We start from the raw sequence: 20,103 nt of genomic DNA on the forward strand, positions 1-20,103 counted from the left end.
GTCAGTTGCCTCTGTCGCTCTATATGAAAGCTTCTCGAGGTTTTTTCAGGACAAAGTAAGTAAACCCGGACTGGTAACTTATAATTCCTCTACCGAGCTGTCTGTTTTCCCTCCGTTGTCTGCATCTTGGAATGTTTTTGAACCAGTTTCTCTTCACTCACTTAAAGACACTATTGCTAAACTAAAACCATCCTCTTCTCCATATGATGTTATTCATCCTAGATTTCTAAAACAAATTGTTGATTCAGTTGGACCGGGCCTAGTGTCCTTTTTTAATAAGTGTCTTTTAACAGGTGTGGTTCCTGCTTATTTGAAAGTGGCTACTGTCACACCTCACCTCAAGAAGCCTTCACTCGACCTTTCTGTTTTAAAAAATTATCGCCCTATCTCTGTTCTACCATTTGTTTCAAAGGTTTTGGAAAAGATTGTGTTCTTCCAGCTTCAATCTTTTCTTGCTTTAAACAGTTTGTTTGAACACTTTCAATCTGGTTTTAAGGTTGCTCACAGTACCGAATCAGCCCTCTTGAGAGTGTTAAATGACATCTTCTGTGGTCCTTGTTCTCTTAGATTTATCAGCTGCTTTTGACACTATCAACCATTCCATATTAATTAATAGACTTGAATCTTGGGTGGGTCTCTCTGGCACAGTTTTAAAGTGGTTTCAGTCATTCCTGTCGGATAGGAAATATGTGGTTAGGCTAGGAGATTTCTTCTCTTCCACTTCCTTTTTTTCCTGTGGTCTTCCTCAAGGTTCTGTCTTAGCTCCCACCTTATTTTCACTATATATGCTGCCTCTAGGCTCCATTTTTAGGAAACACGGGATGTCATTTCACTTCTATGCTGATGACACCCAAATTTGTCTACCTTTTAAGAAAAACAATCCTATGGCCATGAATGCTCTGTTGTCTTGTTTAGATGAAGTTAAATCTTGGTTATTTCAAAATTTCTTATCTCTAAATGAAGAAAAAACTGAGGTGATAGTTTTCGGTCCATCAGGTAATATGAAGGACTCTGATTTTGACCTAGGACCTTTATCTGCTTTTAGGTCCTCACAGGTACGGAACCTGGGTGTTTTGTTGGATGACACGCTAAAATTTGATAAACAAATTTCCACCGTGATTGGATATAGTTTTTATCAGCTCCATACACTTGCAAAAATCCAAAATTTTCTCACCGTCAAGACTCTGGAGATGGCCGTTCATGCTTTTATTACGTCGCGTCTAGACTATTGTAATTCTTTATATTGTGGCATCTCTAAATCACAAATTGCCCGTCTTCAATTGGTCCAGAACGCTGCTGCTAAGTTTCTTTTAAAAAAGAATAAAAGGGATCATGTCACTCCGCTCCTGTAGACCCTTCACTGGTTACCTATCCAATTTAGAATACACATTCCAAAATTTTATTATTTGTTTTTAAATCGTTACATCATCAAGCACCCATTTACCTATCTGAATTGCTCCACCAGTATACCCCTTTGAGAAGTTTGAGATCCTGCGACCAGAACCTCCTTTTAATTCCACACTCTAGACTCAAGCGTAGAGGTGACCGTGCCTTTTCAGTAATTGGGCCTCGTCTTTGGAATGACTTGCCAGTTGAGATTAGAACGGCTCCTAGTCTGACGATTTTTAAATCACTCTTAAAAACCTATTTGTTTTCAATGGCCTATCAGGTTGTATTTTATCTATTCCATTTCTTATTTATGTGTCTTGTTTCCTTTTAATTTTTCTTGTGGATGCTTCCAAGTGTAAAGCACTTTGGTCAGTCTTCGGGCTGTTTTAAATGTACTATATAAATAAAGTAAACTTGAAACTTGAAACTTGAAACTTGATTTTTGTATTTTTGTGTTATGCTACATTTATTTCTACATTTATTTAACTATTTCTACATTTATTTATGTATTTCTACATATTTATTTATGTATTTCTGTGTCCGTATGTTAATAAGGTAGGCGGTTCTAACCTCTCTCATTGCAGAATTGGTCAATTACGCAAACCAGTCAGAACAACCACGAACACGAGATAGTTAGCATTCTAACTTTACTAAGATGGCTTCGAATGGGAAACCACTGGCTGAACTGTTGTGGGATGTAGCTGACCAGCTTGAAAACAGTAAGTTTCTTCTGTTTATATGTGATAGGTTGATAAAATTATGAGTAACGTTAGCTAACTGAATAACTGATATACATTGGATATATATATATCGGACCGTTTTTGTGTAGGATTAGGTGCCGTAAGCGTGCCAAATTCGCCGCCTCCTTCACTTACACCAAGACATCCAGTGGACGGTAGGTTTCTACAGCAAGATTTTACAATTATAAATTACTGGGCTACACTATAACTAGGGAGTGTTGGTTTTTAGCCAAAAGAAAAATGGCCAAAATTATATGCCGAAAATATCTTGCCCTCCTTCCGTCAGTCAAGTCAAGTCACCTTCATTTATATAGTGCTTTTAACAATACAGATTGGGTCAAAGCACTTAACAGTATCAAATTGGAGGATAGAGTGTCAGTAATGTATAGAAATAAAATTAAACACTCAATTTTCAGTTAAGGCATTTCATTATTGAATTCAGAGATGTCATTGTCTAGCTTAGTTTAGTTTAAATAGTATCTGTGAAATCAAATTGACGATAATCACTAGAAATTAAGTGTCCCCAACTGAGCAAGCCAGAGGTGACAGCTGCAAGGAACCAAAACTCCCTCTATGACAGAATGGAGAAAAAAAACCTTGGGAAAAACCAGGCTCAGTTGGGAGGCCAGTTCTCCTCTGGCCAGGAGATTATTTTTTATTTATTGTTTACTTATTATTTTAATTAAAATTTCAAATGTATTCATTTATATTTTATATTGTTGCAATTTCTAACAATAATAGTATTATGTAGTTAGGTATTTTATTATATTTTTAGTTATTTTCTTTTCTTTTTCTTTTTATTGTATTTAAGTCGAAGTCTTCACTGTGGATATATCCCTGGGGCTCATCCAGGTGTCCCGGCCTCCACTGACGATCCGAGAGACATCATCTTCCGGTGCCGATCTACCATCTGATCCGGACACGGACTGAGAAACAGAATAAGAAAGAAACAGTGCTTGCACACACTTTCACTCCAGCTGTTATCAAAGGACAATCATATCAGCCCATCATAACAACGAATCAAACCAATAAATATAACAAGAAAAGCTCAAAAGCAGCAGACAGAAAATGGAACGCTAAACCTGTTTGATGCGTGTGATCGCACTTCACGTTTCTCTATGGTCTACACAGCTATGAGGTCACAGAGGCCCGGACCTCAGTAAAGTTTTCATGTTCAAACATAAAATTAGTTCTCTGAATGACTAATTTGCTGTTAAACTCCTCATGTGTCTGCATGACATGTGCACTCACCTAAAGGATTATTATGAACACCATACTAATACTGTGTTTGACCCCCTTTCGCCTTCAGAACTGCCTTAATTATACGTGGCATTGATTCAACAAGGTGCTGAAAGCATTCTTTAGAAATGTTGGCCCATATTGATAGGATAGCATCTTGCAGTTGATGGAGATTTGTGGGATGCACATCCAGGGCACGAAGCTCCCGTTCCACCACATCCCAAAGATGCTCTATTGGGTTGAGATCTGGTGACTGTGGGGGCCATTTTAGTACAGTGAACTCATTGTCATGTTCAAGAAACCAATTTGAAATGATTTGAGCTTTGTGATGGTGCATTATCCTGCTGGAAGTAGCCATCAGAGGATGGGTACATGGTGGTCATAAAGGGATGGACATGGTCAGAAACAATGCTCAGGTAGGCCGTGGCATTTAAATGATGCCCAATTGGCACTAAGGGGCCTAAAGTTTGCCAATAAAACATCCCCCACACCATTACACCACCAGCCTGCACAGTGGTAACAAGGCATGATGGATCCATGTTCTCATTCTGTTTACGCCAAATTCTGACTCTACCATCTGAATGTCTCAACAGAAATTGAGACTCATCAGACCAGGCAACATTTTTCCAGTCTTCAACCGTCCAATTTTGGTGAGCTCGTGCAAATTGTAGCCTCTTTTTCCTATTTGTAGTGGAGATGAGTGGTACCCGGTGGGGTCTTCTGCTGTTGTAGCCCATCCACCTCAAGGTTGTGCGTGTTGTGGCTTCACAAATGCTTTGCTGCATACCTCGGTTGTAACGAGTGGTTATTTCAGTCAAAGTTGCTCTTGTATCAGCTTGAATCAGTCGGCCCATTCTCCTCTGACCTCTAGCATCAACAAGGCATTTTCGCCCACAGGACTGCCACATACTGGATGTTTTTCCCTTTTCACACCATTCTTTGTAAACCCTAGAAATGGTTGTGCGTGAAAATCCCAGTAACTGAGCAGATTGTGAAATACTCAGACCGGCCCGTCTGGCACCAACAACCATGCCACGCTCAAAATTGCTTAAATCACCTTTCTTTCCCATTCTGACATTCAGTTTGGCGTTCAGGAGATTGTCTTGACCAGGACAACACCCCTAAATGCATAGAAGTAACTGCCATGTGATTGGTTGATTAGATAATGGCATTAATGAGAAATTGAACAGGTGTTCCTAATAATCCTTTAGGTGAGTGTATAATTCAGTTTAGACAGTTTGAAAGAATGTTTGGCGTCCATGGTATGAAAATGATCGCTGCGAGACGCTGGAGGAATGACTGGCTTGAGAGGGTTGTTAGTGAAGACGCGGGCACAGCTAGATCCAGCTATTATATAAGTTTTTTGACTTGTCTTTTCCACTTAATACAAATTTTTATAGAAATATGACAACAATAACATCTCACACAGAGATCGCACTGTCATAGTGTTTGGGAATATTCAAGAATAATTTAAAATACACAATCACAAGAAATCAGATAAAAAAAAATAAATAAAACATTTTAGCAGAGAACGCAGCATCACAGTTGTGTGAACAAATTAGCTGTGTCTCAGTCAGTCGTTTCCCATCATGCTTTTGAGCACAGTCGGTGGAGAGCAATCCGACAGCCGCCTCGTCGTCCCTAGAGTTTTTTGGCACACTTTTCATCATGACATCAGAACAAGGCGGAGTAACTCGGACACTTTTTATTTATTTTAAAATGTGTTTATGGTAAGTATTTATTTATTTTTCTCTTTATATTTCTTTTTTGTTATTACTATACTTTAGGTATTTACTGTTTTGTATTCTGGCTGTGTATGTATTTTATTGCTTTGACTATTTCCCCTGTGAGTGTTATACGTTTAATAATAAAAAAAATAAAAGTAAAAAAAAACTCGGACACTTTTCTAACTGGCATGCATCTCGCGGTGATCAATGGTGATGCAGATTTTGCTCATCTCAATCAAGCCTATTAAAAGACCAAACTCACATCTTACTGATCATGCAAACAGATGAGGATATGAACGCAAGCTACTGAACGCGCAAAACGTTCAGTATGGGTTAATATCCCATAAAGAAAACACTTAATGTGGTTTGTTTCCTCAGTGATGATTAAATTCAGCATATACTTAATCAAATTTGTTACTGTATATTATGTACATTTAAGCAGATGAGCCTAGAATATAAGCCCCACAACCAACAAGTTTCACCAAACTTTTTTTCTCCCACAGAAAACCCAAGCGCGGTAGTTTTAGGTTTGATATTCACCTATCTGCTTTAGGGACCGTCTGCACATTTATTTCACAGTACAAAACAAAGTAATAATTTATTTTATTTAAATGTAATTATTACATTTCAATAATTTATTCGAATAATTTATTCAAACATGTTTACAGTAAATTAGTAATTTACTCAAACTGACTAAAATATTGCAAGTATCTCACCTTAGACAATACTTTCCCTAAGTATGTACACTACACAAATATTTAAGAAAAAAATTACAGTAATTCACCAAAATGTAATTTTCCTGCTCCAAATGTTGTATGTTACCAGTAACCAGACTGACTTACTACAGTTGAAATTTTGCCAACATCTTCCTCACTGTACATGCAGTATATAATTATTCTTAAGAAATTACTGTAATTCACAAAGTTTTTTTTTTTTTTCTCCAAAGTTTGTAGTACATTCCTAGTGACTAGACTGACTTACTATAGGTGAAATTTTGCTAATACCTCGCTTAATGTACATAAACTACATCGGTATTTTATACTACAACCTTTGGAACATGAACAATTCCTTTTTTGGGTTCTTACTGATTTTTTTTGTTTTTGTTTTTGTTTTAAATAATTGTAAATTGTACATACAGTAAGGGAGATATTGGCAAAATGTCAACCCACTACAACCTGTGGAACATGAAAAACCCTTATGTAGTTTTAAAAAAAATATATATTTGTGTACTGTTCATACTATAAGGGAGATATTGGCAAAATCTAACCTGTAGCAAGTCAGTTTTGTACCTAGCAACGTACTACTGTTGGAACATGAGAAAAAAAAAAATCTTTGAGCAATACAAGCTTAACATTTAAAATAACACGCTTTCAAACTGTAAAGTCATTTGAATTTAAATACATTGGACGTTTTAACCCGGCCCCTTACGTGCGAAAGCGTGTCAATGCTTTCTCCGGTTTACATTTGCAGCAACAATACACCTAGGTGGTTTTGAACTCCCTTTTTTTATGTCGACATAAAGTGGTTGCTTACTGTTAAAACTAATCATGGTATTGATATATTTGTAGGACTGTCGACTCTATAGATCAGTGGTAAGGGAAAGCAACGCAAATGCAGCACGTTGCGTTCTTCTGACATCATCTGCTTGCCTGTATATAGTTGGCATAATCATCAGTAAAGTGTTCTGAGATCTGAGGTCTTGTATCACTGTATTAGTTATATCACTGAGGCGGTTACGCGTCATCGGGGAATGCTGGAGTGTGACGGGGAACCCCAGTATTACAGCACAGTCACACAAGCCATGATACAAAGTTACAGAAACTAAGCAACCGAAATAAAGAATTAAAAATAATCAAAACTTCTACTTAGAGCTTGCTGCATTTCTGCAAATCAGTTTTTGTGAATGAATGGCCTTCATCAACAGCCGATTGCGCCACCTGCTGGTGAGCGGCTGACATCAGCTGGAGATCATGCATCTGTGCTCTACTGCTATTCCTGCGGGTCCCGGATGTGCAACGCCGAATTTTCTGCTGAATTTTAACCACTGAATTTGTCGCAGCGAATTCGGAAAGTGAAATAAAATGACCAAAATTTGCCTGTCGAATATTATACATTGCATTTTTAAACAGACTGAATATTTTGGAAGTGAATTCTGTAAGGTGAATATTAATTATTGAATTTTTAATTATGAAAATGTGTGTGAAATATTTAGAATTGAAATATTCACAGCTTAAATAAACAACTATGTTCAATTTCAGGACCTAAAAATGCAAGCCCTGGAAATACAAGGCATTAAAATACAAGCACTGTTAATTGCAATGCATCTTTTTTTTTTTTTGTGGAATTCAGCATGCTTTGTTTCAAAAACTATTGGCATTATTCTGCTTCCATACGAATGTCCTGTACGCGCCTAAACAACTCTGCGGTACTGAGTAACCTGGTATCTTGCTCACTTGCCTAAGAGCCAATGTACAAATATAGTTGAGTTAATAAGTGAGTATCCCACCTTATTGGTGGTGGTGATGGCGCAGTGGATAAGACACAGGCCTTTGGTGTGAGAGACCCGGGTTCGAATCCACTGTGAGACACCAATGTGTCCCTGAGCAAGACACTTAACCCCTAGTTGCTCCAGAGGCGTGCGACCTCTGACATATATAGCAATTGTGAGGCTTTTATCCAAAGCGAAAGGAATAAATGTAAATGTAATAAATGTATTCTCTGATGTTCCTCGTCAAACTACCATTCTCACACACGACATTGATGTAGGTGACTCTGTACCTCACGGGTCTGGAACAACACGAGTCACGTGAGGCATGATGGCGCCTGTGTTCGGCTTTGCGTCTGCCACCTCTCCGCTGACTCGGTTAATAGTTCTTTGCCTAATGTTATATTATGCCTTTTCAAGCCTGTCAACTAAAAGCTGTGTCTCTGCTGTCATTCAATATGATCGGCACATGCTATTTCGAATCAAGGAGCAAATGAAAGACGTGTGTGTTACCTGGGACAGGTACAGGGAATATTTCCCTCCGCATTTTGAATGCGCCACATCATCACCAGAGTACCTGCTGCTAGTGAAGCGTCGTGGCAGGAGAAGGAAGAGGAGATCGAGGGCTGGTGTACAGTCTAGACAGCGAAAGCAGTGAGGGCAAATATCATGTTTCGGCGGGTCCAGATCTTTTGGAGCTGAGTGGTGCCTTCGTCTGGTTCCAGTCAGTGACCGGGCATTGGAGTCGCACTGTGCGCAACCGCCTTCGCTTCTCACCCTTTTTTGCACTCTGATCGGATTTTTCCAACCCGGCAAGCCCAGATCCTCGCTCCGCGTGAGCATGTTCTGCGAACTGTTATGATGAATATTCCCCTGGCTGTGCCGTGGTGCCCCGTTGGTCATTGCACACCTCCAGTTTATTACACGCTGGAAACACAGTTTGCTTTACTGAATGCCCGCTCCATATCGAACAAGGCACTTTATCTGGGAGACTTGTTCACAAACGCAAATCTTGATTTTATGGCCCTTACTGAGACGTGGCAGCGGGAACTTGAATTTTCTCATTTAAATGAACTGTGTCCTCCGGATTTCTCCGTGTTTGGAACTCCACGGGTTGCTCGGCGAGGAGGCGGCCTCGCGCTCATCCACAGAAACTGTTTTCGCTGTAGGCTTATGAAGCCGGAGCCCTTTAATTCATTCGAGCTACAAATGACAAAGGTTGGAAATACTGATTTCTTTTATTGTATTTTACTTTACCGACCTCCTGGTCCTGCACGAGAGTTCTTAGATGAGTTCTCTGAGTTTTTATCTACTATTATTAAATTAGACAATGTTTTAATTCTTGGTGATTTCAATTTTCACATTGACGACCCCTCTTGTAATATAGCGTCTGAGTTTTTAACACTCACAGACTCTTTTAACTTAAAACAACATGTTTCTGGTCCTACACACAAAAAAGGCCACACTTTAGACCTTGTTTTTTTTCTCCTTTGACCTAGACATAAATTGTCTGAATGTTGTGGATGTTCATGTGTCTGACCATTACTGTGTTTATTTTAATGTGTCTTGTAAGGTGGTCAGAAATGCTCATAAAGTGGTGTCCCAAAGGCGTATTATAAATCAAACTGTTGTTGAACAGTTCTCAGAATTGTTTCAGCCCGAGTTTATTGAGGTTTGTAATGATACATCACTCCTTGTTAAGCATTTTAATGACCAGTGCCAGTCTGTTCTGGACATAGTGGCACCTGTAAAGCAAAAAACAACTTCTCCTAAAAATCTTTGTCCCTGGTTAAATGAGGAGATTGCTTCCTTTAGGAGAACATGTCGCAAGGTAGAGTGCTTATGGAAATCCACTAATTTGGAAGTGCACAGACTACATTTAAGGGAGCTGATTGCATCACTAAATGAAATGATGAAGCAGGCCAGATCTATGTATTTCTCTGATCTTGTAAATCAGAATAAGAGAAACCCCAAAGTTGTCTTTGATACCATTCAGAACCTTGTTTTACCATCATCTCCACTGATACCCATTTATACCATTGATGATAGCAATAGATTTTTAAAATACTTTGTAAATAATGTTAATGAGATCAGAGCAAGTGTAAAACCATCTGATGAGAGCACCATGGCTGTAGCTTCTCCAAATTCCTCCTGGGCTAGCTTTTCTATTGTCTCATTAGATGATGTCTTGGTCTTACTTAAAAAAATGAAGCCATCCTCAAGCCCGTTGGATATATTACCAACCTCTTTGTTTTTCAAAGTGATTGATCTTTTTATTCCTTTTGTCGTCAAAACAATTAACTTGTCACTTTCCACTGGGACTGTCCCAAATTTTTATAAACAGGCAGCGATAAGCCCCATCTTAAAAAAGCCCAATTTGGACCCAGCGGAGCCTAGTAATTATAGGCCAATATCAAAACTGCCCTTTCTCTCAAAAATCTTGGAGAAGGTAGTAGCTGAGCAGCTAACAGGTTTTTTAAGTAAAAATGACCTTTTGGATAAGTATCAGTCTGGTTTTAGAAAGATGCACTCTACTGAGACTGCCCTCCTTAAAGTGTCTAATGAAGTACAGATGGCTGCTGACTCTGGAAGGTACACTGTATTGGTTTTATTGGATTTATCATCAGCTTTTGATACAGTGGACCACAAAATACTGTTGAATAGATTGAAACAAGAGTTTGGTATTGTTGGGTCTGTTTTAAAGTGGTTTTCCTATTACTTGAGTGACAGAACATTTTCTGTTTATGTAAATGGTATACTGTCTGATGCCACTCCACTCTTGTGTGGTGTACCCCAGGGCTCTGTCTTAGGTCCTCTTTTGTTTGTAATGTACATTAGCCCTTTGGGAACAATTTTGAGCCATTTTAAGAATGTGTCATATCATTTTTATACTGATGACTTACAGTTGTATTGCTCGTTTAATGACACTGAGTTCCACAAACTAACAGATTTGTTGGATAGTATTTCTTGTGTTAAATCGTGGCTTGCTAGTAACTGTCTCCAATTAAATTCAGAAAAGACTGAAACTCTAATTGTTGCCCCAGATAACAAAATCCCATCAATCCTCCAACACCTTGGTTCTCTGAGCTCAACTGTCCAGTCGAGTCTCAGAAATCTTGGCGTTTGGTTTGACCAGTCAATGTCTTTGGACTACCATTCTAGACTTCTGGTCAGAAATTGTTTTTATCATTTTAGAAATATTGCTAAATTGAGGTCAATTTTATTGAACTCTGATCTTGAGATGGTTATCCATGCTTTTATTTCGTCACGTCTAGATTATTGTAACTCTCTTTTTACTAATTTCAACAAATCTGCTTTAAACCGTCTTCAAATGGTTCAAAATGCCGTGGCAAGGCTTTTAACAGGATCTACCAGAAGGACACACATCACACCCATTTTATCTTCCCTACACTGGCTACCCATCAAATTTCGAATTGATTTTAAAATATTATTCTTAACTTTTAGAGCTTTAAATGGTCAGTCCCCACAATACATTGCTGATTTGTTGCTTCCCTACTCCCCAGGCCGTGCCCTTCGATCCGCAGGCCAGAGTCTTTTATTGGTCCCAAAGACTCGCTATAAAACACGGGGTGACCGGTCCTTTCAGGTTGTAGCCCCCAGACTGTGGAATGCTCTGCCCCTGTCCCTCCGTGTGGCCGACTCTGTCGATTCTTTTAAAAAGCAACTAAAGACATTGTTATTTCAACATGCTTTTAGTTGACTGGGCTTTATTGCCTTTTAATTTAAATTGTATAATCCTAAAATTTATTTTGTATGATTGCACTTTGTAAAGCACTTTGTGATTGTATCTGTGAAAAGCGCTCTATAAATAAACTTTACTTACTTACCTATTAAACAGCATCCTTACTGTGTCAATCCGCATAAACGAGAAGTAATGAAGTCAGAGGTGGAGTATTTGTTGCAGCATGGTTTTGCTACACCCAGCCAGAGCCCCTGGAGTTCACCATGCCTGCTTGTTCCTAAGTCTGACTCATCATATCGTTTCTCCACGGATTACCGTAGAGTTAACAACTTAACGAAGCCCGACTCTTTTCCTCATCCTCGGATAGAGGACTGTGTTGATCGAGTTGGTTCTGCCCGTTACGTCACCAAGTTGGATCTTCTAAAAGGATACTGGCAGGTGCCCCTCACTCCTCGAGCCTCAGAGATATCTGCTTTCGTTACCCCTGACAACTTCCTACAGTATTCTGTTATGGCATTCGGGATGCGAAATGCGCCCGAGACCTTCCAGCGCCTAATGCGGCAAGTATTGTCAGGGGATACTAACTGTGAGGCTTACCTGGATGATGTGGTGATCTATTCAGCTAATTGGGAAGACCATCTGAATAGTCTTAACCAAGTTTTTAGTAGATTATCTGAAGCATCATGAAATGAAATGTGAGTTTACGAAGGCTGTAGTTACCTATCTTGGTAAAACAAAGTGGGCCAAGGGACAGTGAGGCCTGTTGAAGAAAAAGTTGCTGCCATTCTGAATTTTCCCACTCCTACTAATAAACGAGAACTGAGGCGTTTTCTGGGTATGGCTGGATACTACAGAAGTTTCTGTAAAAACTTTGCTTCGGTGGTTGCCCCGTTGACAGATCTCCTCAGCACCTCTAGAGAGTTTGTCTGGAGTTGTGATTGTAACCATGCATTTAATGCAGCAAAAGACCTGTTGTGCCACTCCCCCGTCCTTTCTGCCCCACATTTTGCTCTGGCCTTCAAGTTACAGGTGGATGCAAGTTCGGCATGGGCAGGTGCTGTTCTACTGCACGAAGACTCTGCTGGCATAGAGCACCCTGTGATTTACTTCTCCAAGAAGTTTACCAAATGTCAACAGAGGTACAGTACAATTGAAAGAGGCTTTAGCCTTACTCTTAGCATTGCAGCACTTCGAAATTTACTTGGGAGGTAGTTGTAATCCGGTGGTGGTTTACACTGATCACAACCCCCTAGTGTTCCTTGGGAGAATGAGCAACTCTAATCAACGTCTGATATGTTGGGCTTTAATCATTCAAGAGTACAATCTTGACATTCAACATCGGAAAGGTGTGGAAAATGTTGTAGCCGATGCACTTTCCAGAGTATACAATATGGATAAGTAAAATGGGAATAGTAGATATGAAAATGTTGTTACGAACCCCATTCCTGATTTCACAAACATTTCTTTAGGGGTATTGTTTGTAACTTATTGGTGGGGGTGTTACGTCCAAAGACGTATATTTTTGTGATGGCTTCATGGTTCTGTGTTTTCTTCTATAGTTGTGTATGTGTCCTGCTCTCCTCTGGCTCCTCCCACTCTCCACTCTGGCAGGGAGCCTGATTGCTCCCCCAGCTGCATCAATGATATTGTCCTACTTACAAGAGCTGCTGGATAAGGGTCGCTCCCCTTCCATGCTCAAAGTTTATGTGGCAGCTATAGCAGCTTATCACACTCCTATAGCCGGACAGTCGGTGGGACAGAACAACTTGGTTGTCCGTTTCCTGAAGGGTTCTAGGAGGCTCCATCCTCCCCGACCCATCACAGTCCCTAAATGGGACCTGCTCACGGTCCTGAGAGCCCTCAAAGGCTTCCCCTTTGAGCCACTACAATCTGCAAGCTTAAAAACACTGTCGCTCAAGACCACTCTGCTGCTGGCACTAGCATCGGTGAAGCGAGTAGGTGACTTGCAGGCTCTCTCGATAAGCCCTGCCTGTCTTGAGTTTGGGCCTAACGACTCTAAGGTCGTCTTAAAGCCAAGACACAGTTATGTCCCTAAGGTGCTCTACACTCTGTTTAGGGCCCAGGTTATTACTCTCTCTGCATTTCCTCCTTCTGAGGAGGACCAGGAGTTTAACCTTCTCTGCCCGCTCAGGGCATTGAGAACTTACATTGAGCGTTCCGCACCCTTTAGGCAATCGGAACAACTCTTTGTCTGCTTTGGCAGTCGCACCAAGGGGTCTCTCACAAAGCAGAGGATTTCTCGATGTTAGTTGATGCTATCACACTAGCATACTCCTCCCTGGGCTTCCAGGGCCCCATTGAAGTGAGAGGCATGGCCTCTTCCTGGGTGTGGTCTAGTGGTGTGTCCATGGCAGAGATTTGTGTGGCGGCCAGCTGGGCCTCGCCGTCCACATTTACCAGATTATATAACTTGGATGTTCCGGCCTTGCAGGCTTGGGTTAATCTGCTTAAGTTGCACACACCTATCTAAGCGGTCTATTCTCAGGCATAGCCTGATTCCTCAGAACGCTCTTGGTCCTATTGCTAGTGCTAAGGCTGTACTTATGACCATTGGAACGATTATCCAGGCCCGGGCTGACCTCTAAGTGTTCAGTTGTCATGCCTCCTGCAGGATTCTTCCTGCTCATAATTGGTCCCTGTGAGTCTTTATTGCTCAAGGCCAGTTGTATCAGTCGTTCCTCTTCATGGCATGGCGGGATTGTATTTGTTCCCCATAGCGTCTAGCGACGCAGTACGAGTGGCCTATACAGGATGAAGATGAAGACAGTGATGTATCTTTGGAAGATACAGTGCCCTCCATAACTATTGGAACAGTAAAGACAAAATTGCTCTGTTGGCTGTGGAGTCAAGACATTTGCAAATATTCATGATTAAAAGATGAATATGAGACATGAAAACTACAGAGTCCCATTTTATTATTAGCCATTTCAACACATGTATGTTTTACCAAATAAAAAGTACAGCACTTTTAGAGTTCATCCCACTCATTGATGTGAGCATAAGTATTGGGACAGTTGAATATAAGGCAGATATAAAAGATTAAAAGCTATTATTTAGTTGCAGATCCATTGTGCACAATCACAACAGTGAGTCTGTGACCCATAGACATCACCAGACTCTTGGTCTCATCCTTTGAAATGCTTTTCCCAGCCTTTAATGTAGCCAATTCCAATTGTTGCTTGTTTTGGGGCGTTTCTGCCTTTACTCTCCTCTTCAGCTGGTGAAATTTATGTTAAATCGGATTTAAATCTGGAGATTGACTTGGACAATCTAAGACTTTCCATTTCTTTGCCCTTATAAATTCTTTTATAAATTATATAATTTTTTTCTCCACATTTTTGCTTTCCCATCACTTGGATAAAGGTTCATCTTTGTCTCATCGGTCCATAAACACAGTTACAAAACTCTTCTGGCTCACCTTTGTACTTTTTTGCAAACTCTAATCTTGCCTTTCTATTTTTGGTGCTGGTCAGAGGTTTGCATCTTGCTGTGTAGCATCTGCAATTCGGTGTCAAAGTCTCCTGAGGACAGTAGAGGGGTGTCAGAGCATCACCCATGCTTTCTGGAAGTTGTTGGTGATTTTACAGACATGTCTTTTAGGATTAATTTTCACACCTTTTATGATTTGTCTGTCATCAACTACTGTTGTTTTCTCAGCCGATCAGGTCGTTGTTGATTGCTGGTGTCATCTGTGGTTTCGAAACTCTTGATCTCTCCATGCCCTTTGTTTTTGCTAGAGCTCTAACTGACTTCCTCTTTTCTTTTAGGATCGATCCAAATTGCTTGCTTTTCTCTCAAAGTCAGCTCCCCCGTCTTCATCCTGGTTTGTGTGTGTCATCATCGAATGCAAGATTTAGAATACAGAAGTATTGGATATAACTGATACGACACATTCACTGCATTTCATATCTGAAGAATTAATGCAACAGGGGACAGCTGATAACTTAGAAAGACCTGTGAGGCAACTGTTCCAATACTTATTCTCACATCAGATAGGGGAATGAAACTTCTTAGCTGGTAAAACATCTGTGTTGAATTACCCAATAATAAAATGTGACATTCTGTAGTTTTTGACAGATATGATTAACTCATATATTTTAATCATATCTGTAAATGTCTTGACTCCACAGCCAACAGAACATATTTGTCTTTTCTGTTCCAATACTTTTGGAGGGTACTGTATATGCAATTGCTGGGGTGAAAAAATCGTCAGAGTAGCGTTAACAACGTTAGCACTTATGTTAAGGTGTGTGTAAACTGTATGTGAATCTGTGAGGGAGAGAGAGCGGGAGAGATAGAGTATGTGCTTTCCGTCAATAAAACGTAATTTTGTCGCAAAAACATTGAATTGTTCTGTAATTTTTATCCTACTGTTTACTATATTTATTTATTTGGCCAGTATCATTGTGGGTTTTGGTTCTTTTGCTGTTTTAGGCTGTAATGACCCTTGCAATAACTCAAATCATTTGGCGAAGTGATAACATGTAAGAACATGTAATGCGGTCAAGAGCTGCCTGGAACTATGTTCGCCATGCGTTTCCCTGAAAATAATTGCACACCTTAGAACATCCATCAGCCAATCAGATTCAAGCATTCATCTTATATACAACTTATAGTATATATATTGTTTGTTCCTTATGACTAATTCCTTGCATATGATTTTAAAAAAGATTCTGGAATTTAAAAAAAAAACATTTTAAACATGAAATTCACAAATATGAAACATATTGCAGAGAAAGAACATAAAAATAAAAATACAATGTGAAATATATTTTAATGTTATTACAATGTAGCTACACATTTAGGGAAGTTAGGTGTGGTGACCCATACTTGGAATTTGTGCTTTTCATTTAACCTGTTAACCTGTTAACGTTTACCAGAGCGACGGCGCACTGAAGCGTTTTTTCCCCACTAGTTTAATGTTTATGAATGAATTTAACGTGAAAGAATATAATTAATTTTGGCAAACTATATATCATTCTGAAGGACTAAGCCTCAAGCATCGAAGACAGATCGCTGTTTTTCGATGGAAAGCTTATAAGGAATGTATTTGCTACATTTGTTTAAGCAGTACACATCAAAACAGGCAGAATAAAAAAGCCGTACGTACATTTATCATTGTAATAACGAGCCACAAACACGTCCACTGCTGAAATCCCAGTTTAGTTAGAGAGGTAAGGGTCCACAGAACAACATCCCAGCGAGCACTTTTAGTCCAACGAAACAATAACGTTGTAATAAGGATGAATATTCCTTTGTTTACGTTTCATTTCTTCGGGAGAGTTATTGTTCGCGTCCGTTATGGAATAAATTACACTCAAAAACAGCGTCTTGGTGGTAATAAAACAACACGGTGTTGTAGCATACAGTTTTACAAACAGAATGAGACCGTCCACGGAAAAAAAAGTCTCAGAAAAGCAGAATATAGTTTATTTGAATTTGGCGCTCCCTCCTGAAAGCGTGACGCAGGCTATGACGCAGCTGTCATCTGAGCGGGACGTAACTTAGCGATCTGCTTTTCCATAAAAAAAATGTTTTTTTTTTTTTCTTCTACATTTTTTATATGTGTGTGTATTGTGTGGGGAATGTGGCCGTATCTGCATGATTATAATATGTATGGACGACATCAGCGTGTTTATTACGGACTCTATGACGGCTATCATTGTGATTCAATGATCAGCTATTATTGATTATATGGCCCATCTGTATGATTATCATCTGAATGGAAGCACATCAGCGTGTGATTACTGACTCTATGACCATGTCTGCCAATATCACTTCATGTCTGGCAATCAGAATACTTCAGTATACATACTATATACAAAGCAATTCTTTTCTATTTTTTTTCCTTTTTTATTACTCAAATAATTATTTTTGTATTTTTTAGTGCTCAAATAAATCTGTCTATTATTTTATAGTTGAAAAACTATGCAGGAATATGTATAATGACTAAAATAGTTTGTATAATTCTGCAATCCATTTGGTGGTTATTTTTCCACCAAATATAAGTTTTCCACCAAATATAAATTTTTCTGAAACTATAAATAGTTTCAGAAAAAAATATTGCAGGAATCAAATTTTTCATGGTATCTTCTTCAAATTTGAAATATGAACTCATGAGACATGTGGCTTTCGATCCATTACTTTTCTGGATTGCTCCAGGACTTATTTCATGTATTTGTACATGAAATAAAAAAACATTCAGTGTGGAAAAATATTTTTCAAGGCACGTCAGTGTCTATAACTTTTTATCTTTTTGAGCATTATCAACTCTGGATGATAGATAGTAAAGTGTCTTCTTTCCAAAGGTACCTAATTTGTTTGTGTAGCACACTTTGTCAGGGACTGTTACCGTTTTAATTTAGGTAGGTTATTTTCACCTGTGAGGCCCACAATGCGGGCGAAGGTTAACAGGTTAACCCATCCAAGTGTACACACAGTAGTGAACATACACCCGGAGCAGTGAGCAGCCAATGCTGCGGCGCCCGGGGAGCAGTTCAGGTGCTTGCTGAAGGGTCTCAGTGTTGATTATTCACTCCCCCACATACAATCCCTGCCGGACCTGAGACTCGAACCCACGACCTTCAGGTTACAAGTCCAACTCTTTATCCATTAGGCCACGACTGCCCCTTTACAAGTAATTAACAACTGCACTGAAAGAACAGGGTTTGCAAAAAATTAACAACATGACTTAATTACATTTTTATGTGAGTGCTTACGTGCACATTGCTTTCATGAGTTTTGATATAGTTTCAGATATTTTTTTAAAAGATTCCCAAGAGAGCTTTTTTCTTACGAGTGTTCGTAAACAAGGAAATTGTCATGAGACCAGTGTCCATATATATCTGACCAAATCAACCTTCTACACAACACTCTGTCAAGCATACAAACAGAGACTGTGGTAAGATTTTAACATTCGTGGTTTGCTTAAAACTTTGAAAATCAACTGTATGATACCTTAGAGTATTTAATATTTATATTAGCTAACAGGACTAAATAGCTATATAGCTATAAATTAACTTACAAATAACTTTATAGCATTATAATAAGGCTTAGCTTATTATTGCAGATGCAGCCACCACTGGAGAATGAGTCCATTGTCTTAGTATTTACACTTTCTGGACTAAATGAAACAATGGGAAACAGATTTGTATTTTTTTCTTTGACTGCATTGTATTATTCATTAATCGTGTTGTGTAATGTGACCATAATTTACACTGTAATCTCACATAAGAAGCTTCATGAGCCAATGTATGTTTTTATATGTAATTTGTGCATGAATGGACTTTATGGCACAGCTGGATTCTACCCTAAATTCTTGTATGATTTATTATCCAAGTATCACATGATTTCTTATGCTGGATGTTTGGTTCAGATATTTGTCATTTATTCATCTGTTCTGTGTGACTTTTCAACATTAACAGTGATGGCATATGACAGGTATGTGGCAATATGTAGACCACTGGAGTATCACTCAGTAATGACTAGTCAGAGGATTCTTGAATGCATCCTTTTCTGTTGGCTTTCTCCATTTGCTTGCATGTGTGTTGTAATTGTATTAACATCAAAGCTAACCTTATGTGGCTCTAGTATTGAAAAGCTATATTGTGAAAACTGGTCAGTCGTTAAACTCTCTTGTGTTTCTACAACTGTAAATAATGTGATTGGGTATGTAATTATTATTATATATTTTGGACATGCAGTATTGATATTTTGCTCATACATTAATTTGATTGGAAAATGCAAGAAGTCAACAGAGGGCAGAAACAAATTTATACAAACATGTGTACCACATCTTCTTGCATTGCTCAATGTGACTTTTGCATTGCTGTTTGATGTGCTGTACACTCGGTATGGTTCTAAAAGCTTGCCACAAGATTTGCGTAATTTCATGGCACTAGAATTTCTGCTTGTTCCTCCCATGTTAAACCCCCTTATTTATGGACTAAATCTGACAAAACTACGGAAGGAAGTAATGAGACTGTTTTTTTTGTTTTTTTTTAAAAGAAGTAGAAATATTTGAGTAAATTTTTCTCATTAAAATATAGTTAAAATATAGATTTTTGTTATCTTATACATTCTAAAACTAGATTCTTAGTGAGATATTTTTTAAACAACTTGTATTATGTTTTTTTCCCCCTCCTCTGTTTCGTTGAAAACAATGTACAAATTGTGATGCTAGTAGGTTTTTTATTTTCAGCCATATTACAAGATTCTGTCATATGTATTAAACTATACTGATTTAGGTTAACTGTCATGTTGATGATGATTACTTTGAAAATGACTGTATTAATGATATATTTGTTGTGAGGCAAAATAAAAGTTTTTGTGTATTGTGTATATGTATTATGTATATATAAATACACACACATACAGCATATATTTTTGAAAATATTTACATGTATTTACATGTAATTTATATCATATATAAATATATTTAATATTTAAATGTAACATATTTTTCTTATATGCATGTTTGTGTATTTATTTATACATAATAAATATACACAGTACACACACATATATTATGTAAACAAAATTTTGTTTGTTTGTTTGTTTATTTTGGATGTGATTAATCGCAAATAATCATTTTACAGCACTAGTGTAAATTAAATTATAAAATGTCTGAAGTGTGTGGAAATATTTTAACAAATGACATTAAAATCACTTCCCTTATTTTAAAGTTGTCTGATTAATTATACATGTTTCTAAACAGATGTTTAGGGAAAGAATGAAAATGCCCTCATAATCTGCTCTCTATGCAGTGACAGGATAATTACTTTTCCTAAATATTTCTCC

General features: G+C 38.4%; 1 protein-coding gene across 1 annotated transcript; it reads left to right on the forward strand.

Moving 5' to 3' along the window:
• Positions 1-18,373: 18,373 nt before the first annotated feature.
• LOC306854138 (olfactory receptor 6N1-like) lies at positions 18,374-19,327 on the forward strand (the record flags this gene model as incomplete). Its single annotated transcript, XM_079391963.1, has 1 exon — positions 18,374-19,327. One exon carries the CDS (start codon positions 18,374-18,376, stop codon positions 19,325-19,327), a length of 954 nt encoding a protein of 317 aa, XP_079248089.1.
• Between the last annotated feature and the right edge of the window lie 776 nt (positions 19,328-20,103).

The sequence above is a fragment of the Barbus barbus genome (assembly GCF_936440315.1).
Source record: "Barbus barbus genome assembly, chromosome: 34".
Classification (NCBI taxonomy): Eukaryota; Metazoa; Chordata; class Actinopteri; order Cypriniformes; family Cyprinidae; genus Barbus; species Barbus barbus.